Here is a 25,043-nt window from a genome sequence, read left to right on the forward strand (position 1 = left end):
CGGGGGCGCTGCCGGGGGCGGGGCGGTGCTGCCCGCCCCGGGGGGGTGGGGGGTGCCCGGTGGCGGCTCCTCCAGCCGAGCGGCCCCAGCGGGCGGCGGAGGCAGCACCGAGCGCCCCCGGGCCGGCCATGGCCGAGCCCGCCGCCTCCGCGGCCGGTGACAAACCGCCCCGGCTCCAGGTAGGGCTCCGGTGTGTGTCCCCCCCCCGGTGACCGCGGCAGCTCCCGGGGCAGCCCCTCGGTGTCTCGGCACAGCTGTCCCGGTGTCCCCCCGGTGCTCCAGTGCTGACCCCCGGAGAGCCCCCAGTGTCCCGGTGCAGCCCCCGGTGCAGCGTTCCCGGTGTCTCCGCTGCTCCGGTGCCGTGGCCGCTGCCGTTCCCCGGTCCTGCAGGGCAATCCCATTGCAGCCCCCCCGTTTCTCCGGGGCAGTGCCCGGTCCCCGGTGCGGGTTCCTCGGTGGAATCACTCCGGTTTCCCGGAGCAGACCCCAGTCCAGCGGAGCGGGCTCTTTACAGCCCCTGATCTCCCATTGTACCCCCTGTCCGGGACAATCCCACTGTGACAACCGGGGTCCCCCACGGCGCAGCCGCCCCGTCCCCCGGGTATCCCCCCGCTCCCCGGTGCGGCCGCTCTGCTTCCCCGGAGGGACCCGGTGCAGCCCTGGTTCAGTCCCGGGGCAGTCCCGGTGCAGTCCCGGGGCAGTCCCGGGTCAGTCCCGGGGCAGCCCTGGTTCAGTCCCGGGGCAGTCCCGGTGCAGTCCCGGGGCAGTCCCGGGTCAGTCCCGGCGCTCCCCGGCCCCCGCACTGTCTCCTGCAGGACCGTGTCCTCCGTGGGCTGCGCTGGGGCCGCCTCCAGGAGCCGCTGGGCTTTATCAAGGTGCTGGAATGGGTGAGTGACCCCCGGTGTGTCCCCCTGTCCCTGTTCTGATCCCAGACCCCCCATCACAGCCCCTTCCCCAGCACTGCTGGTGCTGCCCCCCAAAGAGCTGGGTCCCCCCAGGTTTGGGGTGTTCTGTTGCTGTCCTGAAGCCACCCCAGAACAAAGGAATCCCAGAGTCCCCTCTGGAGCTTCCTGCACCCCACCAGCAGCAGCAGAGAGCTCATTTGGGGGGTCCAGGGGAGCAGGGCCACAGGGACACCCAGCTCAGGCCCTCCCCGGTGACCTTGAGCAGGTGGCTGTGCCAGCCACGCCAGAGGGGACGGTGACATCGGGGTGTCCTGTCCCCACCGTCCCCACGGGCTCAGGGGGCACTGGGGGGGCGGGTGGGGACAGGGATTGAGGGTCAGTGAGCCCCAGGAAGGGGGACCTGGGGACAGGGGGGAGCCAAGTGCCCGTGGCTCTGTCCCGTCCTGGCCGTGCCATGAATGGCTCCCGGTCAGATTGGATTTCAGGGTGGCATTTCTGCAGCTCGGCTCTGCCAGGGCTGGGGGGCTCCCGGGGGAAACTGAGGTACTACAGGAGGGATTCAGCCCTCTTGAGGCATCTCCCACCGGGAGGAGCCAGATTGAGGGGCTTTCCACAATCCCACAGCTCTTTGGTTTGCATAATTCCACCCACGGAGGCTTTGGGTTTCCCCTGCCATTGAGGCCTCCATATGGGATCAGACCCCACGTGTAGAGACAGCCCAAAAACAAAAAGGAGGAGAAAATCCCTGGGGGATCCACCGACACTCCTGCTTAAACCCCGAGTGCCACACGTGGGGCTGCCCATCCCTGCAGCCTCTGGTGGCTGAGATTCCCCATTTCACCCGGGACACCGCGAGCTCAGCCAGGAGGAATTGCACTTTGGGAATGGTGTTTTCCCAGCACTGTCATCCAAGAGATGAGGGCAGTGTGATTCCAACGGCAGGGGAGGGCAGTGCTGGCTCCTGGGGAGGGGACAGCTCCGGGGATCCCACCATGGGGAGCTCCCAGCTGTCTGGAAACCCACTCTGGCACTCGGTACCCTGCCCAAAATTAAGGGGGGTCGGGGTGGGTTTGGCCTTGGTGTCCCCACCCCCTAAACATGACCCCCATCCTCAAATCCCAGTGCCAGGAGAATCCCAGTGCTGGAGGGAGGCACCTGAGGCCAGCAGCCGGGGGATGGCAGCTTGCCCATTACCCAGTGCCAGGGGATACAACTGCCCCCCAAGGATGAAGGGGGTCCCCCCAGGGCCTCAATCCCCCCAGACCCATTTCCCTCTCCTGTAGCTCTTTGCCATCTTCGCCTTCGGCTCCTGCGGCTCCTTCAGCGGCGAGACTGGAGCCACAGTGCAATGTGAGAGCGAGGGGACAATACTCATCAACATCCCATTCGGGTACCCCTTCAGGTGAGGGGATGCTGAGCCCTGATACCCCCCAGGACTGCCCCCAGACAAGCTGGGGTGGGGTTAGACTCCCTTCCTGCTGGCAGGACCTCCCTGGGACCACAGCTGTGGTCTCTGTGTTCAGTTGGGGACATCCACACGCTGACACCATGGGACATCCCCTGGTTTCAGCTCCTCACACCACCCAGGGGGATTCTTGTTAATCACGGAAATCTGGGGTGGGGAAGGAGGAGAATTCTCAGTGCTCAGGGAAGGCCATGGGAATCCTGGTTTACCTGGGAAGGCAATGATGGAGTTGGGCCAGATGAGAGCCACAGTTCTAACCCCTCTCCTCTGCCACCGGCCCCATGTTAGGGCACTAGACCTTTGAATAGAATCCAGGTTATGGCAGTGGATCTGTGCGCTCCTTCCCAGGGGACCACCCCAGCCATTCCATCCATCCCTCCCATCCCATTCCAGGGGGACCACCCCAGCCTGGTTATTCCACTCATCCCTATCACCACCTCCATTCCCAGGGGACCACCCCAGCGTGGTTATACCACCATCATCCCCATTCCCAGCCACCTGACACCCCCCTCCCTCCATCCCAGGTTATACCAGATCCCCTTTGGGATGCCAACCTGTGAGGACGGATCAGGACGCACTCTGTACCTCGTTGGTGATTTCTCCGCTCCCGCCGAGTTCTTCGTGACCCTGGGGGTCTTCTCCTTCCTCTACTCCATGGCGGCCCTGGTGCTCTACCTCCGCTTCCATTCCCTGTACACGGAAAACACCAAGCTCCCCTTCACAGTAAGGCAGGCTCATCCCTCTGGGACACGGTGACTCCATCCCCAGGCCAGCATGGCCAGCTGATCCCAGTGTCTCACCCCGGCAGGATTTCTGCGTCACCGTCTGCTTCGCCTTCTTCTGGCTGGTGGCGGCGGCGGCGTGGGGCAAGGGGCTGAGCGATGTGAAGGCAGCCACACGTCCCTCCACCCTCATCTCTGCCATGGCCATCTGCCAGGCCGAGGGGGTGTCCTGCAACGCCGGCACCACGCCGGCCATGGGGCTGGCCAACATCTCGGTGGTGAGGGCTGTAGGCACACACGTGGCCAAATATGTGTAATTTTTCATTGGGAGCACAGTCTAGAGCTGAGCAGCACACATGGGCACACATGGCCAAATACATGTAATTTTTCCATTGGGAGCACAGTTTAGAGCTGAGCAGCACACATGGGCACACATGGCCAAATATGTGTAATTTTTCCATTGAGAGCACAGTTCAGGGGGTTCAAGCAGAGCTGAGCACTACATGTGTGCACACATGTAACCCATAGGCTGCAAACCTGTGTGTGTGAAGGCACAGCAGTGCACACGTGTGTGCAGGGGACAACACACGTACAGGTGTGAGCACACCCCACACAGGTGCACACAGGTGTACACTCACTCACACACTGGTGTCTGTGTGTGTGCACACGTGTGCCAAATTCCTGAGCTCAGCCAGGAGAGGGCAGTGGGAATGTGGACACACAGATGAAAAAAATATGGGCACAGGCATGGAAATGGGGTGAAAACATTCCACAGCCTCAGTCTTATGGGATGTGGGATCCACCCTCCACTCCCCCACCAGCCATCAGGGACTCCCAGAATAGGGTGGGTGGTGGTGGTGCAGTCCCTGGAATTGGCATTTGGGGTGTGTGGGATGCATGATGTGCATGGGGGGGCACAGGGCATGTGGGGTGCATGAGGTTTATGGGGTGAAGTGGGGTGCATGAGGCGCATCCAGCATGTGGGTTGCACGGTGTACATGAGGGGCATGAGGCACACGGGCCATACAGGGTCCATGGGGTGCATAAGGTGACTGGGGTGCCTGAGCACATGGGGCATATGGGGAGTGTGGAGTGCATGGGGCACAGGACACGGGTTGCACATGGGGCATATGGGGTGCCTGGAGAGCAGTGGGGTGCATGGGATGTATGGGAATTATGGTGTGTATGGGGTGTGTGGGGTTTATGGGGTGCATAGGGTGCACAGATTGTATGGGGTATATGGAGTGCATGGGGTGTATGGGGTGCATAGGGTGCATTGGGCACATATGATGTACATTTTAATGGGGCATAGGGAATATATGGGGTGCATAGGGCACACACGATGTACATTGTACATGGGGTATAGGGAATGTATGGGATATATGGGGTGCATAGGACACAAACTATACATTGTACATGGGGTGTAGGGAAGGTATGGGGTGTATGGGGTGCATAGGGCACACACAATGTGCCTTGTCCATGGGGTGCTTGGAGCTCATGGGGTGCTGGCATGTGGACTGCTGGTGCTGTGCTCCCGCAAGGGATGCCCTGTGGGGCCCTCTCCCTTCTTCTCTGTCATCTCCCCCTGTCCCCTTTCCTCTCCTCTCCTGCAGCTCTTCGGGTTCCTCAACTTCCTGCTGTGGGCCGGGAACTGCTGGTTCGTGCTGCGGGAGACGCCGTGGCTGCGGCCGCCCCCGCCCCGCGACAGCGCGGCCGAGCAGGGGGCCATCGACAAGCAGTGACCCCCGGGGACCCCGACTGGCCCCTGGGGACCCCACCCGGCCCCGGGACCCCGCCCGGCCCCCGGGAACCCCGCGCCGGCCGCCAGCCCGGGGACCGGGTGTCGCTGTCCCCGGGGTTGGGATGCTGAAAGGGGACACGGAGCCCCCGGGGGTCCCGTTTGTTGTAGGGGGCTCTGTGTGTCACCCCCGAGGGGTCCATGTCTGTGTGGGGCGCATAAAGTCCTGGGTACCAGCTCTGGATTGGGGCTCCTGGTGTCTGCAGGTGTGCACACTATAGGGATAAACCGGTCCCCGCCGCTGATAAAGGGTTAACTGCTGTCCTCAGATCAGTGTTGGGCTAATGGAGACTCTCAGACAGGTAACAGGGGGCCCCAGAGCAGTAAAAGGATAATCAGGAAGCCCAGTCCAGTGTTGGGATAATATTGGGAGCACCACTCCAGTGTAGGGATCACCCGGGACTCCAGGCTGGTGTGGGAATTATGGCAGGGACTCCCAGCTGTATTTAGGGGTAATAGGGAACCCCAGACCGGTAGGAGGATAATGGGGGATCCCAGGCTGGCACAGGTGTCACAGCAGTCCCCAGCCCCGTACAGGAATAACCTGGAACCTCAGCCTTGTATGGCAATACCCCGGGCTCACAGCCCAGTGTGGAAATAACCACACCAGACCCCAGCCCGTTATGGGAATAACTGGGATTCTGATGCCGGCATGGGGATAACAGGGAACCCCAGCCGAGTATGGGGACACCGGGTACCCCATCCCCGTATAGGGATAACCGAGTGCCCATATGGAGAACACTGAGTGCCCCATACCTGTTATAAAGATACCGGGTATCCCCATCCCCGTGTAGGGAGAACAGGGAACCCCAGCCGAGTATAGGAACACCGGCTACCCCCATCCCCATATAGGGATAACAGGAGACCCCAGCCCCGTATAGGGATAACAGGAGACCCCAGCCGAGTATAGGGACACCGGCTACCCCCATCCCCGTATAGGGATAACCGGAGACCCCAGCCCGGTACAGGGATCACCTGGAATCGCCAGCCCAGTCCGGGATAATGGGGATCCCCGGTGCCCCATGCCGGTACAGGACCCCGGGTGCCCCATGCCGGGCCGGGCAGGGCGGGGGGTCGGCCCGGGCAGGGTGGGGGGGTCTCCCCGGGACTACCGTGCCCGTGGTGCCGCGGGGCGGGCGGGGCGCGCGGCGCATGCGCGGGGCGGGGGCGGCGCGGGGGGGGCGGCGGTGCCGCGGCGGCGGCGGCGGCGATGGCGGCGGAGCGGCGCCCGGTGCCCGGCCTGGACGAGTTCGCGGGGCAGAGCTGGAGCGCCTGGCTGGAGCGGGCAGGGCCGCCCGCCGACACCGGTGAGAGCGGCGGAGGCGTGGGGGGAGCTTGGCCACCGGGGCCGCGCCCGCCGACCCCCGGTCCGAGCGCCGCCGCGCGGCGGGCGGGCAGCGGCACCGGGAGACGGGAGTCCGGCAGCGGGAAACCGGGAGCGGGGCATCCTGCACCGGGAACGGAGCATCCTGCCATGGGAAACGGGAGCGGAGCATCCTCCAGCGGGAGCTGGGGAGCCAGAGCGGTTCCTGCACCGGCTGGTTCTGCTCGGGAACGGGGCACCGGGAAGGCGGCATCCCGCACCGGGCAGTGGAAACGGCGCTGGGAGCCCTGCACGGGGCATCCACACCCGGCACCGGGACCGGGGAGCACGGCGGAGGGTGCAGGGTCTGGTGCCCGGTGCCCGGTGCTCGGAGCAGCTTGTCCTGGCGTGTCCCTGGATGTTCCCTGGCACTGGGAGCTGGACACCTGGAGTGGAGCATCCTGTACGAGCACCTGGGGCTGGGAACGGGGCAGGCGGACCTGGCATCCTGCGCTGGGAGCCAGAGACTGGGAATGGGGCACCCTGTGCTGGGAACCCTGCACTGGGAATGGGGAACCCTGCACTGGGAACTTGGTACTGGGAATGAGACATCCTGTACTGGGAACCAGACACTGGGAATGGGGCACCCTGCACTGGTAACCTGGTACTGGGAACTGGGCACCCTGCACTGGGAACCTGGTACTGGGAATACTGGGAATACGCTGCCCTGGAAACCAGACATTGGGAATAGGGCATCCTGCACTGTGAACCAGACACTGGGAACAGGGCAGCCAGACCTGGCATCCTGCGCTGGGAGCCAGAGACTGGGAATGAGGCATCCTGTACTGGGAACCAGACACTGGGAACGGGGCACCCTGCACTGGGAACCTGGTACTGGGAGTGAAGCATCCTGTACTGGAAACCTGGTACTGGGAATACTGGGAATACGCTGCCCTGGAAACCAGACATTGGGAAAGGGGCACCTTGTATGGCCATCTGGAATCTGGCACTGGGCAACCAGACCTGGCACCCAGCACTGGGAACTGGGCACCCAGCACTGGTGAGCACATGCTGGGAATGTGGCATCCTGCACTGGAACATGTGGGGAAAGGAATGGGGCACCCAGCCCTGGGTACCAGAGAGTGGGAATAGGATATCCTGCAGTGGGTACCTGGCACCAGGAACTGGGCACTGGGAACTTTACACTGGGCATCCAGACCTGGAACCCAGCACTGAGCACTGGGAACTGGGAATGGGCAGTTCCTGCACTGGGAATGTGGCATCCAGCACTGGGCATCTGGCAGGAATTGGGACTGGGAACCTGGCACTGTGCAGCCAGATGTGACACCAGGAACTGGGCACTCAGCACTGGGCATTTGGCACTGGGAACAGGGTATCCTGTACTGGACACCTGCAATGGGAACTGGGAATGAGGCATCCTACAAAAGTTGCCCAATACCAGGAACCAAAGACTAGGAGTCTTGCACTGGACACTGGGCACCAGGAACTGGGCACCTGGAACAGGGAACCCTGTGCTTGCACTGGGAACTGGGCACTAGGCAGCCACACTGGGATTCTGGAACTGGGCAGCAGGATCTCTGCCCTGGGAGCTGGGCATCCAGCACCAGTCTGCCCACTGGGAACCCTGTGCCTGTTACAGGGAGCCAGTTATGGGGTGCCCCATCCTGGATTCCAGCTATCCCAGGTGCAGTGGACACTGGTGTGAACAGAGCAGAAACTGCAGAGCCTGGAGTGGGAATTAGTTGCCACCAGAGCAGGCAGGAGGTACTGGGAGCCCCAGTGAGGGGCTGGGCACCACATGCTGGGCACTGGGATATCCTGCTCTGGGAACTGGGGAGGGCACACTGGAAGCCAGGTGCCCCTTACTGGAAGCTTGGAGGGTCCCAGTGGGCTCTCAGCACTGGAACTGGCTGTCCCAGACTGGGCACCAGTAATGGTGCATCTGAATGGGTCTGGCTGCCCAGTATGGCACAGTTAGATGGCACTGGGCACCCAGTGTGGCAGGGCCAGGCAGGCAGGACTGCTTACCCAGTATGGCACAGCTGGATAGAACTGGGTGCCCAGTTTGGCATGGCCTGGTAGGACTGGGGGTGGACTGGGCACCCTGTTTGGCACAGTTGGCCAGGTCACCATCACCACTGGCTCAGTGGCCACCCAGAACAGAGCCCAGGACACCAGCCAGGCACAGCCAGTGGAGCCACGACTGTATGGGAACCAGGGTGTCCCCAGGGTGTCACATCCTGGGACCAGGACTTTGCCAGGACTGGGGTGTCCTCAGGGATGTTACATCCCATCCAGGGTGGGGCTGTCCCCAAGGGTGTCCCATCCCAGCACCCTGAGGGTGTCCTCAGGGATGTTCCATCCCAGGGCAAATATGTCCCAGGATTGTCACACCCCAGGACGAGGTTTTTCCAGGAGTGTCACATCCCATACTGGGATGTCAGGATGGGGACCCTGGAGATGGTGATGCACCACAGGGCGACGCCATTCACAGGATGGATCTGTCTCTCTGGTCTAATTTTGTCTGGTTTAATTGTTCCAGGAGCAGGAATGCCAGGACCACCCCTCTGTGGGAGCACCGGGACCATCCCTGTGCCAGCCACTGACAGGATTTTGTCTCTGGCAGGATCAGGGTCAGAGCTGGAGGAGAATGGCAAGAGTGGCAGCAAGAAACTGGACACCATGACCCTGATTAAGGAAGGTGAGCTCCTCTCTGGGGTGAAACCCAGCATTTCAGGGCTGGGATTGTTGTCTGCAGTGCTTCTAGCAGCACCAGGTCTGTGCCAACTCACTGAGCTCTCCCCACAGACATGGACATCTTCGGGCACTGCCCCGCACACGATGAGTTCTACCTGGTGGTCTGCAACCACTGCAGCCAAGTGGTGAAACCCCAGGCCTTCCAGAAGCACTGTGGTGAGCCAGGGAATTCCAGAAATGGCTATTCCAAACCCCGTGGTGCTGGGAACAGCACTGGGAATGCCACCGGGGCTGGCGGTGGGGGTGCAGCCTGCGGGCAGGGAGGGGGCTGACAGTGGTGCAAGCTCTGGTGTGGGCTAACAGTGACCTTATCCCATTCCACCCCACCCCACCCCATCCCCACCCAATCCTATCCCATCCCTATCCCATTCCATCCCATCCCATCCCATCCCATCACATCCCACCCTACCCCACCACACCCCACCCCATCCCATGGATCCCATCCCATCCCCACCCAATCCTATCCCATCCACATCCCATCCCATCTCACTCCATCCCACCCCACCCCATCCCATCCCATCCCATCCCATCCCATTTCACTCCATCCCATCCCACCCCATCCAATGGATCCCATCCCCACCCAATCCCATCCCATCCCCATCCCCACCCCACCCCATCCAATCCTATCCCACCCCACCACACCCCACCCCACCCCATCCCAATCCCACCCCACCCCACCGCACCCCTCCTGGCAGAACGCCGGCACGGTCCCCTCAGCAAGCTCTATGCCCGCGCCACCGCGTGCCACGTCGCCGTGAACGGGCAGCCGGTGCCCGGCAGGACCCCCGGAGCAGCCAAAGCCCTGCAGGAGAAACATCCCAGTGCCCGTGGCAGAGCCCAGCCCCTCCCTGAGCACACGGACAAGGATAACAACCTCTGGTGAGAGCGCTGGGACGGGCGACACCGATGCTTTTGTGGGGTCACTTCGATCCCACCCTTCTTCCCTGAAAATTCTCTCCGCAGCTTGTTCGTGCCCGTGGTGAACCTGGAGAAGATCCCCAGCATCCCCAAACCGGACGGGCACGGGATCAAGGTGCCCCCCAAAGCCATCCCCAACAACTCCAAGGAATCCCTGGGGAAACCCGTGGCCGCCGCGGTGCCCAAAGAGCCCCCGGTGCCGGCCGGGCTCGGGGGGGATTTGGCCGTGCCAGAGAACATCCCTGCTCCGGGGGAGAAGGATGTGGGGGCCCCCAAACCGCCCCCCAGGTCCCACAGGAAGCTGCCGCGTGAGTCCCCCCTTTCCTTGCCGGCCCTGGGGGGGGGATGATGATGATGATGATGATGATGATGGTGATGATGATGATGATCCCACCGGTCCCAGAATTCCGGGGTCTAGCAGTGGGGTAGGTACCAGGGGAGTGGCTCCCCCAGCTCCTCTGGTGGGTTGGGGGGTCACTGCCCTCTCCCCAGTTCTGGTCATCCTGCAGGTTTAGGGTCCCCCCCACTTGATTGCAATCACAGCAAGAGCAGGAGATGAGGATGGATCCCCAAATTTGCGTGTGTTCCTCCAAAAATGGGGGTAAAACGTGTAGCCCCCATAAAAATATAGAGCTAGAAAACGTGTCCCCCCACAATATGGGGGTTGATTTGTGTCCCCCACAAAAACATGAGAATTGGATATGTGATTCCCCCAAAAAAATCGGGGTGAAATGTGTATTCCCCCCAAAATATGGGGTGTCCCCCAGAATAGAGGGGTTGAATGTATGACCCCCCCAAAAATATGGGGTTTGGATGTGTATCTCTTCAAAATATGGGGGTCAAATGTGTCACCCCAAAATATGGGTTTTAAATGCACAGTCCTCCAAGATATGGGGATTAAACACATGTTCCTCCCAAAATATGTGGGGGAAACGTGTGTCCTCCCAAAATATGGGGGTCAAATATGTATCCTCTGAAAATGGGGGTTGAACATGTATGCCCCCCAAAAATATGGGGGTTGGATACGTGTCACCCCAAAATATGGGGGCCAAATGTGTTGTCCCTCCCCAAATATGGGGTTCAAACGTGTATCACCACAAAATATGTGTCTCAAATGTGTGTGTCCCCCCAGAATATGGGGTTTGGAGATATGTCACCCCAAAAGATGGGTGTTGGACACGTATTCCCCAAAATATGGGAGTCAGACGTGCACCCCTGTCCCCAAAATTGCCAATTGCTGCTGTGCCCACAGACACTCCCAGGTGACAGCAATGCCATTAGCAGGACCCAGGTGAAAATGGGGGGGGTCACCCCAGGGAAGGGGCAAAAAAGGGGGGGCCTCACCCTGCAGAGGGGCACAAAGGGGAGTGAACAGCACATGGTGACCCCCTCCCCACCCCTCAAAACTCCTCAGGGCTGTGTCCCCTCCTCAGAGCTGTGGGTGCTCCATGCCCAGCCCCAGTGGGGGGTTTTGGGGTGCCCCCCCAGCACCCTCTGCCTCCCTGTCCCCCCCAGGTAAGGAGTGTGACCTGAACCGGCAGTGTGGGGTGCGGAACCCCGACACCAACAAGCTCTGCACCCGCCTGCTGACCTGCAAGGTAGTGGAAAACGGGGAGGGGACACCCCAATATCCCACCCTGGGTGTTTTTTGGGGGTGTTTTTGACCCTGCTGTCACCCAGATCCACTCGGTTCACCAGCGCCGGGAGGTGCAGGGTCGGGCCAAGGATTTTGATGTACTGGTGGCCGAGCTCAAGGCCAGCACCCGCCGAGGGGACCCCCCAAAAGACAGGAGCCCCCCTGAGAAGGAGCCACTGCACCCTGCCCTGCAGGACACCCCCTCACTGCTGCAGCCCCCCAGTACCCCTCCCTGCCGAGCCAGGCTGCCCCACTGCTTGCACTCCTCACCCAGGTGAGTACCCCGTGGATTTGGGGGGGGTTCCTCTCACCTTTCCTCACCTGAATTGGGGGAGATGCATTGAAAGGGCAGGAATGGGAGTGGGGGATTTGGGGGGAGTCCATCTAATCCCCTCCTCACCTGAACTGGGGGGGGATGTGGTTTGGAGCAGGGATTTGGGGGATTCTGTCTCACCCCCTCCCCAGCTGAATTAGGGGAAGATGTGACTGGGAGTTGGGTTTTGGGGGGGGTCCCATCTCACCTTTCCTCACCTGAATTGGGGGGCACACATTGTCAGGATTAGGAATGGGGATTTGGGGGGTGGGTATTGCCTCAATGTGACCCCCCCCCAATATTGAGCACCCCAAAACTTCCTCTCCTGTGCAGGGCCCGACTTTCCTCTGACAGTGACCCTGAGGATGCTCCGGCCACCTCTGGGGAGGGGAGCACAGGGGGCTTCCCCCTCCCCCTGCCCAAGGGGGGCAGCCGCGTGTCCAGCGAGGAGAGCGAGGAGGAGGGGGGCGAGGAGCCCCCCAAGACCCCGGTGCGCCCACCACGGCCTCAGGCAGTGAGTGAGGGGACCCCGGGGTGGGGCAGGGACCCCGGAGTGGGGCAGGGACCCCAGAATGAGGCAGAGACCCCGGAGTGGGGCAGAGACCCCGGAGTGGGGCAGAGATCCCGGAGCAGGGTGGGGACCCCAGGGTGGGGCAGGGACCCCTAACTCCACCATCAACCCATCCCCGTGTCCTCATCCCGGCTCTGTGCCAGGCAGGGGGTTGAGGTGGGGGCTTTGAGGGGGCTGCAGTGACCCTGGCACGGTGCCCCCCCAGTTCTGCACCTTCGGGAGCCGCCTGGTCACCCCGGGCTGTTACGTGTTCGACCGACGGCTGGACCGGTTCTGTGCCGCCCTGGGCTCCATGCTGGAGCGGCACCTCAGCGCACACAGGTGGAGGTGAGGAGAGGCCAGGGGACAAAAACCACCTGGACACAGCCAGGGGTTGTGTCCCAGCACGGTGTTGGGGTTTTGGGGAGGAAGGGAGTGGGGATTTGGGGAGGTTTTGGTGCAACCCCTCCCCGTTCAAACTGAGCTGGATGTGGGAATGGGAGTGGGAAGCTGGAGGGGATTTCATTTCACCCCATTCTGATCCAAACTGATGGGGATAAACTGGGGATGGAGGGATGGGAGGGGGGATTTGGGACCCCCTCCCCACCTGAATCCAAGGAAGGATTGGGGGGACAAAGATGGGAGTGGGGATTTGAGTGATCCCATTTCACGCCCTTCTCACCCGAACTGGGGATGTGGGACTGAGAGCAGAGATTTTGGGGTGGGGAGGGAGGTGTTCACCCCGTCCTCACCTGAGCTGGGGTGGGACAATGCAGGGGTGCAGTGGGGATTTGAGGGGATGTCCTGTTCCCATCCAAACCCAGGAGTGAGGATTTGTGGGGGCTCCCATCTCACCTTTCCACACCTGAAATGGGGAGGACAAGGCGGGTTTGGAGGGATGTGAATGGGATTTGGGGGGATCCCATTCTTGGGACTTGGGGGGGATGTGCTTGAGAGCAGAACTTCTGGATCAACCCCCATCTCACCCCCTCCCCTCTCCCCTTCCCACAGGAAGATCCCTCCAGCCGTCGTCTCCCCTCTTCACCCCCCTGCAGCCTCCTCCCCCAGCCCCTGTGCCCCCCTGCACGGCCCCTGCGCCCCCTCCCCGCCCCTGCGGCCCCTCCCGGGGGGCGGGGGGTGCCGGTTCCCCCCCAGCCTCAGCTGCACCGTGGGGTCCCCCCCGGCGGCGGCCGCCTGCAGCCAGCCCGAGAGCGGGGGAGGGGGCTCCCAGGCCATCACCTCCCCCCTCCCCGCCAACACCCCCTCGCCCTCGTTCAGCAAACTGCCCCCGGGCAAGGCCAGCAGACCCCCGCGGGGGCGGGAAGGCTCCGGCTCCGGCGGGGGGGCGGGCACGGAGCCCCCCCGGGCCTGGCAGCCCCCGCTGACGGCCGGCAGCCCCCCGTACAAACGGACCTGTTTGGGGGACAGCGTTAAGGGGAAAAATCAGGGCTTGACTCCCCCCGGCAAGACGAAAGTCACCCCGCCGGCTTCTCCCTCCATCGCCGTCCTCAATGGGACCCCCCGGGTGCGGCGGCTGCCCCCGGCCCAGCCCTGCCGGGCCCCGCCCGCCCCCCTGGAGCCCCAAACGTCGCCGCTGCACGGCCTGGGGGGGTCCCCCGGCCTGGGGGGGTCCCCCCGGGGGCTCTCCGAGGATGAGGTGAAGAAACGCAAGAACGCGGCCACTTATTGCCGAGCCCTGAAGGCCAAAGCCGCGCCCGCCCTGCCCGGGCCCCCCGCCCCGCCCGGCCCCGGGACCCCCAGCCCGGGGGGCTCCATCCGCAGGAAGAAGCCGGGGACGCCCCTGGGCTTCGAGGAGAAGAGGAGCGTCCTGAAGGTAAGGGCTGGGGGGGTGGGTGCGTGGGGAAGCAGGGGGACCCCCCTGAGGGGGACAGGAGGTGGGGTGGAGCACTGGGGTTGGGGTCAGTGTGCCCTGAGGGATGCCCTGGCCTGGGGGGACACCGTGGTCCAGAGGGGGAACAGCACTGGGACATCCTGGTGTGGCACTGGGGGACACTTTGGGCTGTGAGGGACACCCTGTCCTGTGGGGGGACACCCTGAAGACCTCCCCAGGGTGACAGGAGGTGGGGTGGAGCACTAGGATTGGGGTCCTGGGGGGACACCATGGTCCAGAGGGGGAACAGCATGGGGACATCCTGGTGTGGCACTGGGGGACACTTTGGGCTGTGGGGAGACACCTCATCCTGTGGGGGACACTATGAAGGCCTTTCCAGGGTGACAGGAGGTGGGGTGGAGCACCAAGATTGGGGTCCTGGGGGGACACCATGGTCCAGAGGGGGAACAGCAAGGGGACATCCTGGTGTGGCACCAGGGGACACTCTGGGCTGTGGGGGGACACTCTGGGCTGTGGGGGGACACTCTGGTGTGGCACCGGGGGACACCCTGAAGACCTCCCCAAGCCTGGGGACACCGTGGGGCTCCCCTGACCCTGTGGAGAGTCCCCAGTGTCCCTCCTTAGGGCTGACTGGTCCCCTCTCCCCCCCTGCAGTCCAAAGCCCATTAACAGAGGGGTCACCGGGGGCGCCCCCTGTGTCCTCCCCACCGGGAAAACGCCAGACAAACCGATGAAGGGAGAAAACAAACAAAACAAACAAACAAACAAAAAAAAAAAAATCCCAAGGAAACGCGAAGGAAAATCCCAAAACTTCCAGAAAATACCTCAAAACTCTCTCAGTTCTGTTCTCTTGCTGCTAAAACCAGCCCCGGGAAGGGGGGGGCGGCACTGGGGACCCCCCCCGGACCTCCCGGGGCCCCGTCGGCCGCGGATATTTATAAGAAACGGTTGTTGCTGTTTTTGTTCTTTTTGTAAAAAAAAAAAAAAAAAAAAAAAAAAAAAAAAAAGTTGTGTATTGGGGGGGGTGAGGGAAGGGCCAGGGGGTTTTTGAGGGATGTGGGGGGGGCTCAGGGGGATACTGGGGACTATTGGGGAATTATTGGGGGGCTGGGGGAGTCACTGGGGAGCTGGGAGGGGGTCACTGGAGTTGTTCAGAGTTTTGAGGGGGCAGTGGGGTATGGGGGGCTCATTGGGGGGGCTTTGGAGGGTTACTGGGGAGTAAAGGGGGTCTTTGGCATGCTGGGGGGGGCTGTGGGGCTGGGCAGGGGTTCACAAGGGTCTTTGGGGGACTAGAAGGGTTTAAAGGGGAGGTATTGGGGACCATAGGGGGTCGTTGAAGTGCTGGGGAGACAGGCAGGGGACCATTAAGGGTGATTGGGGTGCTGGGGGTGTCATTGGAGTGGGGGTGAGCATGGGGCTGGCCACGGGGGGCTGCTCAGAACCCCTCTCCCAGCACGGGCTGGGGTCAGGGGGACCCTGGGATGGGTCACTGGGGTGACAGGGGTGCCTTTCCCACCCCCCTGCCCCCCCTACCTCCCTCCTTGCCCCCCAGATCAGGGCCGGGGAGGGCAGCAGGGCCCCCACTCCACCTTACCCCTCACTCTGGGGGGGTCACACAGCAGGGTCACCCTGTCCCCACCCCACCCTCACCCCAGCAAGGGGTCCCATCTTGGGGACAACCCCTTCTCATCCCCCAAAACCGGGTGAAGGTCGCACAGGCACGAGGGAAACACGTTTATTTTGGCCAAGGCATCAGTGGGCATTGCCCAGTGCGGGGGGAACATCCAGGGTGGGGACACGGGGGACACAGGCTGGGCTGGCATGGGGACATGAGGGGGCACCACCTTTTTTTGGGGGTGCTGGAGAGTCCCCCAGGCCCCAACCCCTGTGGGGAGGGGGCTCTGTTTGCAGCTGTGGGTTTGCAGAGGGAGTCAGGAGGGTGTTGGGGGTCCCCCAGGGGGTTGTCACAGCCCCGGTGTCCCCCTGGGGGTGGCTCATGCTCCCCGGGGGGCTCATGCTTGGCCATGCACATGCCAAGGGGGGCCTGGGGGGGATTGGGGGGGGCAGGGCTGCAGGGAGGGGGGTCTGCCTGGTGCTGCCATTCCTGGGGGCTCACGGCTGCCACTGTCACCGTCCCTCAGTCCTCCAGTGCCCGGTGGGGCTGATGCCCTGCAGCTGGTGGCCACGTTGTCCTCACAGAGACTCGTCCCTGTGGTCCTGCGGTGACCTTGGCAGGGGCCCAGCAGCAATCCTCAGTCCTGAGGGGCAATGGTGGGACCCCCAAAAACGAGGGACACGGTGGTGGGGCTCTGATCATCTCTCCTGCCCAGGGACAGGTCACAGCAGCAGATTGTCCCCACAGTGTGTCTCCTCACACCCTCATCCACTGCAGTCCCCCAGTGACCTTGGCAGGGGCCAGGGATGATGCTCAGTCCTGGGGGTGATGGTGGGACCCCCAAAAGCTGGGACATGGTGATGGGGTCTGGCCACCCTTCCTGCCTGGTGACAGGCTACATGGGGACTGCTGTCCCTTCACATCCTTGTCCCCTGTGGTTGTGCAGTGACCCTGGTGGGGGCCAGCAGTGATGCTCCATCCTGGGGGGCAATGGTGTTGCCCCCCAAGCTGGGGACATGGCAGTAGCGGTGCAGCCACCCCTTCTGCCCATGGCATGTCCATGGGGAAGAGGTGACAGCAGCAGTAGGAACACTGGGTGTCCTGATGGACTGTCCCCACGGTGTGTCCCCTCACACCCTTGTCCCTCACGGTCTCTCTGTGATCACAGTGGGGTGTGGGACGATGCTCAGTCCTAGGGGATGACGATGGGATCCCCAAAAGCTGGGGCCATGGTGGTGGGGGTCCAGCCACCTCTCCTGCCCTGGGACAGGTCACAGTGGGAGACTGTCCCCAGAGTGCATGTCACATCTTTGTCCCTCACTGTCCCATGGTGACCTTGGCGGGGGCCAGCAGCAATGCTCAGTCCTGGGGTGTGACGGTGTGACCCCCCAAGCTGGGGACACAGCAGTGGGGGTCTGGCCATCCCTCCTGCCCAGGGACAGCCTGCAGTGCCTTTCATGGGGCGTCCCTGGGGACTGTCCCCGCAGGGTCCCCTCACACCACGATGGGCGTGTCGGAGAAGACGGAACTCACCGAGTCTGGATCCGACACCTTCCTCTGCGCCTTGGGGCCCTGCCGGGTGGGCAGCGGGGGGGTCCCCCCGCCCTTGAACCTGCCATTCTGCCCCGTACCACCACTGGAGGCCACGTGGGATCCGCAGGGCTCCCCGGTGCCCCCGGCGTGGTTCGGGGTGGTGCTCAGCACGGAGGAGTTGATGCTGTCATCTCGTGGAGCCGGCGGCTTCTCGCTGCCCCGGCAGCAGCAGCAGCGGCACGGGGTGAGGTACAGGTAGATGAGCACCAGCACCACGCTCAGGATGCAGCCCACCAGAGTGGTGTAAGCCGTGTTCAGGGTGTCGTGGGGGCCGTGCAGGGTGAAGTTGTGCACCAGCAGCTCCACGTAGAGCGTCTCGTTGAGGAGGGGCCCGGCCACCCAGCAGGAGTAAGTGCCGCTGTCCTCGGGGCGCAGGGCCCGCAGCTGGAGGCTCCCGTTGGCCAGCAGCACCACGCTGCCATTGCTGCCCCCGTCCCCCAGCACCCGCTCCCCACCTGGAGTCACCCAGTGCCGGCCGCGCACGCCCTGCCACCGGCTGTCACAGCCCAGCGTCACCGTGTCCCCGAGGTGCGCCTCCAGCACGGCCTCCCGCGCCTTGCTGCAGTTGAGGGGCTGCTTGCCTGCCAGGTCCAGGATCTTGGTGGTGAGAGAGCTCTCCCCGGGCAGGGAGCAGCGCAGCTCGTCCTTGAAATCCTCCACGGCGCTGAGGTGGCGGCGGCGGCCGCGGTCCAGCAGCTGGAAGAGCAGGCAGTCGCAGAGCAGGGGGTTGTTGTGCAGGTAGAGGCGGTCTCGCAGCCAGGCGGGCAGGGCCTGCAGCTCCCCCGCGGGCACGGCCCGCAGCCGGTTGGCCGACAGGTCCAGCAGCGCCAGCTGCGGCAGGCGGGAGCCCTCGCGGAGCAGCTCCAGCGGGAAGCGGGCGATGCGGTTCTGCCCCAGGTAGAGCTTGCGCAGCCGGCCCAGGTTCTCGAAGGCCGTGCGGTCCACCGTGCTGATCTCGTTGTTGTACAGCAGCAGCACCTCCAGCTCGCCCAGGTCGCTGAAGAGGTTCTCATCCAGCGTCCTCAGGCGGTTGGAGGACAGGTCGAGGTGGCGCAGGCGCGGCACGTGGGCGAAGGCCTCGGTGGAGACGAAGGCCAGCCCGTTGTGGCTCAGCAGCAGCGCGTGCAGGTGCGGCAGCCGCGCCGGCGCCCAGTCCGCCCGCAGCCGCGTCACGTTGTTGTGGCTCAGGTCCAGCACGGCCGTGAAGCGCGGCAGCGGCGCCGGCACCACGCTCAGGTTGGCCTGGGAGCAGCTCAGCAGGTTGGAGGCGCAGACGCAGCGCTGGGGGCAGGTCCCCACTGCGGAGCCCCATGGGGACAGCAGGGACAGAGCCAGCAGAAGGGACAGCGGTGCCATGGGGACACGCATGGCCACGCACGGGGGACGGGATGGTGGCATGGCGGGGAGGTGGTAGGGAGGATTCAGTCACATCGTGTCACAATATGGACTGGCTCGGTCACCCAGTGTCACGACACAGGGTGGCTTCAGTGACAGTGTCACAGCAGGTGCAGGGCTCAGGGCTTACCCAGCACTGCAGTCCAGGGTGGCTTCAGTCACAGGGTATCACAGCAGGTGAGGGTTCACCAGGTGTCATGGTGCAAAGTGGTTTGGTCACTTGGGATCACAGTCCGACGTGGCTTTGGTCACCCAGTGGCAGGTGCCAGGCTTGGTTGATCACTTGTTGTCACAGTCCAGGGTGGTTTGGTCACCCGGTGTCACAGCGCTCACAGTGTCAGCAGCGCAGGATGGCTTCAGTCACACGGTGTCACGGCAGGCTCAGGGCTCACAGTGTCACAGCACATCCATCTGGCTGCCCCCCTGGTGTCACGGTGCGGGGTGCCCGCTGTCACAGCACTAGGAGGGCTGTCACCAAGTGCTGTGGTGCCACTGCCTGGGGTAGCTGTGGTCCCCCGGTGTCACACATGGAGTGGCCCCAATGGTCACGGCTCGGGGGGGTTCGGTCCCCGGGTGTCACAGGGTGTCCGTGGGTCACTGCCCGCCCAGGTCACGGTGCGGGGTGGCCCTGTCGCTGCTGTCCCATGTCCCCGCCATCACGGCCCGCCCGGGGCCCGTCCCGCCTGCTCCCCCCGGGCAGGCCCCCTCCGGCCCCGGTCCCGGCCGTGCTGCGGGCAGAGCACGGAGGATGCTCGCTGCCTCCCTCCTCCCGCTTCCTCCCGGGGCGTCACCGGGCCGGGCTCGGGCCTGGCCCGGGGATGGGGTCGGAGCGTTACCGGGCCCGGTGCGGCGGCGACCGGGCAGTGCCGGGCCAGACGAACCGAACCGAACCGAACCGAACAGTCAAGCGGAGTCGAACCGAGAGGATCCCAGCGGAGCCGAAGCGAGACGAGCTGAGCCGAGCGAGGCCTAAAGAAGCCGAGCGGGCCGCGCCGAACCAAGCCGGGCCGAACCGAACCTTCCCGAGCTCAGCCGAGCGGAGCCGAGCCCGGCCCGAACGCAGCCGAACCTTCCCGATCCTCGCCGAGCTCAGCCGAGCGGAGCCGAGCCCGGCCCGAAGGCGGCCGAACGGTTCCGACCCGGCCCGAGCGCGGCCGAACCGCCCCGATCCGCCCCGGGACGGCTCTGGGGCCGGCGCGGCGCGCACGGCGCGTCCCCATTGGCTGCGGCCGCTCGGCGCTCGGCCAATGGCGGCAGCGCGCGGCTTAACCCGCCCGGGCCCGTGTCCGTGTCCGCCCCAGCCCCATCCCCGTGTCTGACCCCGGCCCCATCTCTCCACCCCCCTCCCCATCCTCGTTCCTGTCCCGATCCCATCCTTATCCTCATCCGCCTCTCCTTCCACAGCTTCTTTCCCACCCCCATCCTCATGCCCCTCTTTATTCCCATCCCTATTGTTCCCGTCCTGTATCCCTATCCTCGCTCTTATTCTCATTCCCTATCCCTGTCCCCTTCTCCATCATCCCAATCCCATCCCCGTCCCTATCCCCCATCTCTATTCTCACACTTATCTCTTCCCTATCGCCATCCTAATTCCCATTCCCATCATTCCCCGTCCATCCCTGTCCTCATCCTCGTTCCCATCTCCCATTCCCATCCTCTCCTCATCCTCGTTCTCATCCCCGTCCCATCCCTGTTCTCATCTCCATTTCCATTCCATCCCCTCCAATCCAATGCCCTCCTGGCTCTCATCCCCATCCCTGTCCCCATCCTCATCCCCATTCCTCTCTTCTTCACCAACCCCTCCATCCCATCTCACCCTGTCCCCATCCCCATCCTGTCCCCATCTCCATCCCCATGTCAGCCCCAGCCCCATCACATTCTCATCCCCTCTCCTGGCACAGCCCCACCCTCCCCATTCCACCCTGAAGTCCTGACCCCATCCCAGAGCCAACCCACCACCCCTGGGACAGAGGGGACTCTGGTGTCCCCCGAGGGGCACCCCTGGGTGTCCCAGCCCAGCCAGCAGGGAGCCCCGCACCCCCCACTAGTGGCTCTGCTTCCCGCGAGTATTTTTAGATCCAAACATTCGTGCCGGATTTTGGGTCCAAAATTAGAGGGAAAAGAGCTGGAACAAACCATGCTGTGATGATGCAGCTTTTTATCGCAAAGGGGGGGCAGGGATTAAAAGGAACCCCTGGAGCACAGAACAGGATGTCCTCAGGGCGCCCCTCACCCTGTTCCCTTCACCCAAACTTCCCCCCTCGGCCGGATGCCCCCCTTGATCACACAGGGAATTTTGTCCTTGGATCGTCCTTATTTTCCCAGTTTTAATCCAGGAGTTAATCCCTGCCCAGAACCCACTGCCCGGCACCCCTCCCAACACCCGGCCCCACCCGCACCCTGACATGCCCAGCCCAAGATTGGGCTTTGGGCGTCCTTGGGGGAGCCCTGGGTGTCCCAGGTGTCCCGAGGTATTGGGGTACTGAGGTGTCTTGGTGCTGGGGTTTCACAACATTGGATGTTGGGGTGCCAAGGCACTGAAGGATTTGGGTATTGAGGTACTGGGGTGCTGGGGGATGACTATCCCAGGGTATTGGGGTGCTGGAGGAGGGATAGCCTGGGGTATTGGGGTGCTGGGGTGCCAGGGGTTGGGGTGCAGGGGTGCTGGAGGAGGGATAGCCTGGGGTATTAGGGTGCTGGGGTGCCAGGGGTTGGGGTGCAGGGGTGCTGGAGGAGGGATAGCCTGGGGTATTGGGGTGCTGGGGTGCCAGAATGTTGAGGTACTTGGGGGGGACAGAGTACTGGGGTGCCAGGACACTGAGGTACTGGGATGTCACTGATCTGGGACACTGGGGTGTTGGACTACTGGGGTGCCAGGACACTGGGATAATGGCTTGCTTGGGGACTGGGGTGCTGGGGTAGCAGGATGTTGGGGTGTCAGTAGTCTCAGGATGCCATGGTGCTGATATCCTGGACTGCCAGGATGCTGGGATATGGGGTGCCAAGGTATTGAGCTCTGGGATGAAGGGATGTTCAGGTGCTGGGGTCCCAAGGTGCTGGGATAGGGGGGGATTGGGGACTGGGGTGCCAGGATGCTGGATAGTGGGGTGACAGGACACTGAGGTACTGGGTTTCCACTGCTCGGGGGCACGGGGATGTTCAGTCCTTGGGCTGCCAGGGCACTGGGATATGGGGTACCAGGGTGACAAGGTGTGGGGGACTGGGACGCCAGGGTGCTGAGGTATTGAGGTGCTGGAGTGCCAGTGTGCTGGGGAACTGGGGTGCCAAGGCATTGAGCACTGGGATGCCAGGATGTTGAGGAGCTGGGATAGGGGGCTGCTTGGGGATTGGGGTGCCAAGATAATGGGTCCTGAGATGCCAGGGGGTGGGATAGTGGGGTGCTTGGGAACTGGGTGTGGGGTGCCAGCAGTGTCAGGGATACCAGGGGTACCAGAGCAGGGGGTCTGCCATGGCAGGGTGTCCTCAGGTGCTCCACACGAGCGGAGGGTGCCCAAAAGGGTTCCCAGGAAAAGGGGGTTCCGTGTGTCCCCCCACTCTGTGGACCAGGACTCACTGCTTCTGCCACAGGGGCCGGACCCGGGCAGGATGGATCACCGGGAGCCCCTCACGCCGCCGCTATTCCCGGTGTTCCCGGTGTTCCCGGTGCCCGGGGGGTCCCGCCGGGGTGGGGAGGGGGAGCCCAGAATATGGTGGGCGGTTCATCCGAGGTCGGGCGTTTCTAATCTGGTTTGGGGGGGTTATTTTTGGGATGCCGTAGCCTGGCGGGGGGCACGTGACGCGCGGGGACACACGTCACCCCCGGATCATTTGTCAGCCCCGGGAACGGGAACGGGAACGGGAACGGGGCCCGGGGCCGCCCAGCCCAGCCCGGGCACCCTCGGGATATGGGGGGCCAGGGCACTGCAGGGGGAAAGTTCGCAGCCCGAGCGGGGTTTTGGGGGGATGGAAAAGATGAGCACCCCGTCCTGGAAGGGAATGGCCGCGTGCTGGGGAAACTGAGGCACGGGGAGCGGCGGGGAGGGAGCTGAGCCCTGACCATTGCTGGGCTGGGGGCAAGGGAAAGGGCGCTGGGGGGGCGGGTAGACAGAGCTGGGGGGGCTCTGGGGTCCCTCTGAGCGATTCCCTCGGATCCCTCCGCACTCCCACCTTGCGCCCCCCACTGCGAATCTGCGCCGCATCCCCCCCTTCCCATCCCACCCCATCCCACCCCATCCCATCCCATCCCATCCCATCCCACCCCATCCCATCCCATCCCATCCCATCCCATCCCACCCCATCCCACCCCATCCCATCCCATCCCATCCCATCCCATCCCATCCCACCCCATCCCATCCCATCCCATCCCACCCCATCCCATCCCATCCCATCCCATCCCATCCCACCCCATCCCATCCCATCCCATCCCATCCCATCCCACCCCATCCCATCCCATCCCATCCCATCCCATCCCACCCCATCCCACCCCATCCCATCCCATCCCATCCCATCCCATCCCATCCCACCCCATCCCATCCCCCCGGAGAGCATCCCCAAGCCCCCCCTTTAACTGCCTGCAGGGGCTTCTCCCCCCCAGCGACGCCCCCCCGCCCTCCCCATCCCTTTTGGGAGCCAAATGGGGAAACTGAGGCACGGGGCGACACGCGGGGCAGCACCCAGGGGGCGTCCCACCCTCCGCTCTGCACTGCGGGGGCCAAGCCAAGCTTCAGGCGGCGGCCACCAGCCCGTCCCTGCTCCCGCAGCTCCGGGAGAGCGGCTCCGTTCCCGGGTACCGGGGCGGGGCGGGCGGCGCTAGGACCCGGGGGGCGGGCGGTGCGGAGCGGAGCATCCCTCGCCGCAGCGGCTCCAGCCCCGAGCATCCCCCGCCGCCCCGGGGACACCCCCGGCCCCGAGCCTCCCCCGGCCGGAGCGGGGGCCCCAGGCCGGCCCCATGCACAGCCCCAGGGTAGGTGCCGCGGCCGAGCAGCCCCAGCCGGGCCACGGCCTGGGGAGGGTGGGGAGAGGCTGGGGAGGTGGGGGAGAGATCCCCTCGGGGGTGGGAAGGGGGGTTTCCAAGCGGTGACATCGCTCCGGGGCTCTGGGTGAGGGAGATGGGCGGTGAGGAGAGGAGGGGGCCCGGAGGCTGCACCCCCGTTCTGTCAGCATCCCCCTCTTGGGGGGCAGGGTGGGGACCCCCATCCCCGTGGGGAGCAGCCGGGGGGTCTGGGGTAGCCCCCACATTCCCCTCACAGCCCCATGGAGGGGGTGTGAGCTCAGGGTGTGCAGGGGAGGTCACACAAGGCCTCCAAGCACAGGGGTGAACCCGGGACTTGGGGGTGCTGGGCCCTCCCCTCTCCTCATCCTCAGGACCCCTCACCCATCCCGGCCCCCTCCCACACTCTGGGCAAGGGGCTCCACTGGGATGGTTTGGGTTGAGATGTTGGAATTTGGGGGGTTTACCCCAGGACTGCTCATTTTTTTGGGGAAAAAGGTTTTTGGTTGGGAAGGGATTTGATGTAGGGGGTTGTGGAGATGGATAGGGGGTGATGGGTCTGTGTGAACTCTCCCTGGGGTCTCAGGTGTCCCCCAGAGCTCTCTGCCCCTTTTGGCAGCTCTACCTTTCCCCAGGTGCCTGGGGGCTGTGGAGGGGGGTCACAGCTGGGCTGAGCCCCACCCTATGTCTCTCAAGGGTCGGCTGTGATGCCACCATGGCTCTCAGGGGCCTCCTCAGGGTCTTCCCCCTCTTCTGACAGCTCCACCTGCCCCCAGGTACCTGTGGGATGCAGGTGAGAGCCCAGCTCAGCTCTCAGGGGTCCCCCCAGGGTTGTGTCCCCTCATGACAACTCCATGTTCCCCCCAGCACAGCTGTGTCCCCTGTCAGGAGTCACCTGTGAGCTCCCCCGGGCTCTCAGGGTTCCCCCCAGGGTCTTCCCCCCCATAACAGCTCCACCTTCACCCCAGGCACTGTAGGGGGCTGCAGCTGGGGGTCTCACTCATCGCTCAGGGGTCCTGCAGTGTCCTGCCCCCTCCAGTGACAGCTGCACCTCCCCCAGGTACCCCCTCGCTGAGCAGCGGGGCCATGAGCGGGGCTGGGGGGCACCTTTGGGTACCCTGAGTGTCCCCCCCACCCCGGGAGCACCGAGGATGTGACCCCCTGGCGATGCCCGGCCGTGCCCACCCCGCCGCCAGGCCGGCGGCACAGG

General features: G+C 63.9%; 3 protein-coding genes across 3 annotated transcripts; 2 read left to right on the top strand and 1 right to left on the bottom strand.

Annotated features, from left to right (window-relative positions):
• The first annotated feature begins 124 nt into the window (after positions 1-124).
• Positions 125-5,062, top strand: SYPL2 (synaptophysin like 2). The gene is made up of 6 exons (XM_083878579.1): positions 125-179; positions 816-887; positions 2,189-2,307; positions 2,895-3,093; positions 3,179-3,370; positions 4,706-5,062. The coding sequence occupies exons 1-6, from the start codon at positions 129-131 to the stop codon at positions 4,832-4,834; spliced, it is 762 nt and encodes a 253-aa protein (XP_083734705.1). The 5' UTR covers positions 125-128; the 3' UTR covers positions 4,835-5,062.
• Positions 5,063-6,123: 1,061 nt separating this feature from the next.
• On the top strand, positions 6,124-15,205 carry ATXN7L2 (ataxin 7 like 2). Its single transcript, XM_083878424.1, has 11 exons — positions 6,124-6,197; positions 8,841-8,915; positions 9,023-9,127; positions 9,667-9,850; positions 9,935-10,197; positions 11,405-11,487; positions 11,570-11,799; positions 12,172-12,352; positions 12,615-12,736; positions 13,400-14,222; positions 14,895-15,205. Exons 2-11 carry the CDS (start codon positions 8,897-8,899, stop codon positions 14,907-14,909), a joined length of 2,025 nt encoding a protein of 674 aa, XP_083734550.1. The 5' UTR covers positions 6,124-6,197; positions 8,841-8,896; the 3' UTR covers positions 14,910-15,205.
• Positions 15,206-16,381: 1,176 nt separating this feature from the next.
• On the bottom strand, positions 16,382-19,468 carry AMIGO1 (adhesion molecule with Ig like domain 1). Its single transcript, XM_083878571.1, has one exon. The coding sequence runs from the start codon at positions 18,844-18,846 to the stop codon at positions 17,350-17,352; it is 1,497 nt and encodes a 498-aa protein (XP_083734697.1). The 5' UTR covers positions 18,847-19,468; the 3' UTR covers positions 16,382-17,349.
• Between the last annotated feature and the right edge of the window lie 5,575 nt (positions 19,469-25,043).

This window comes from Zosterops lateralis, assembly GCF_965231275.1.
Source record: "Zosterops lateralis genome assembly, chromosome: 26".
Classification (NCBI taxonomy): domain Eukaryota; kingdom Metazoa; phylum Chordata; class Aves; order Passeriformes; family Zosteropidae; genus Zosterops; species Zosterops lateralis.

What these genes read in the sequence shown, in the direction of transcription:
- SYPL2 (XM_083878579.1), top strand. Translation starts at nt 129, where the DNA reads ATGGCCGAGCCCGCCGCCTCCGCGGCCGGTGACAAACCGCCCCGGCTC. An exon ending in ACAAACCGCCCCGGCTCCAG is followed by an intron (nt 180 to 815) that starts GTAGGGCTCCGG and finishes TGTCTCCTGCAG; the next exon opens with GACCGTGTCCTCCGTGGGCT. An exon ending in TTATCAAGGTGCTGGAATGG is followed by an intron (nt 888 to 2,188) that starts GTGAGTGACCCC and finishes CCTCTCCTGTAG; the next exon opens with CTCTTTGCCATCTTCGCCTT.
- ATXN7L2 (XM_083878424.1), top strand. An exon ending in GGCCTTCCAGAAGCACTGTG is followed by an intron (nt 9,128 to 9,666) that starts GTGAGCCAGGGA and finishes CCCTCCTGGCAG; the next exon opens with AACGCCGGCACGGTCCCCTC. An exon ending in GCCCACCACGGCCTCAGGCA is followed by an intron (nt 12,353 to 12,614) that starts GTGAGTGAGGGG and finishes GTGCCCCCCCAG; the next exon opens with TTCTGCACCTTCGGGAGCCG.
- AMIGO1 (XM_083878571.1), bottom strand. Translation starts at nt 18,846, where the DNA reads ATGCCACCATCCCGTCCCCCGTGCGTGGCCATGCGTGTCCCCATGGCA.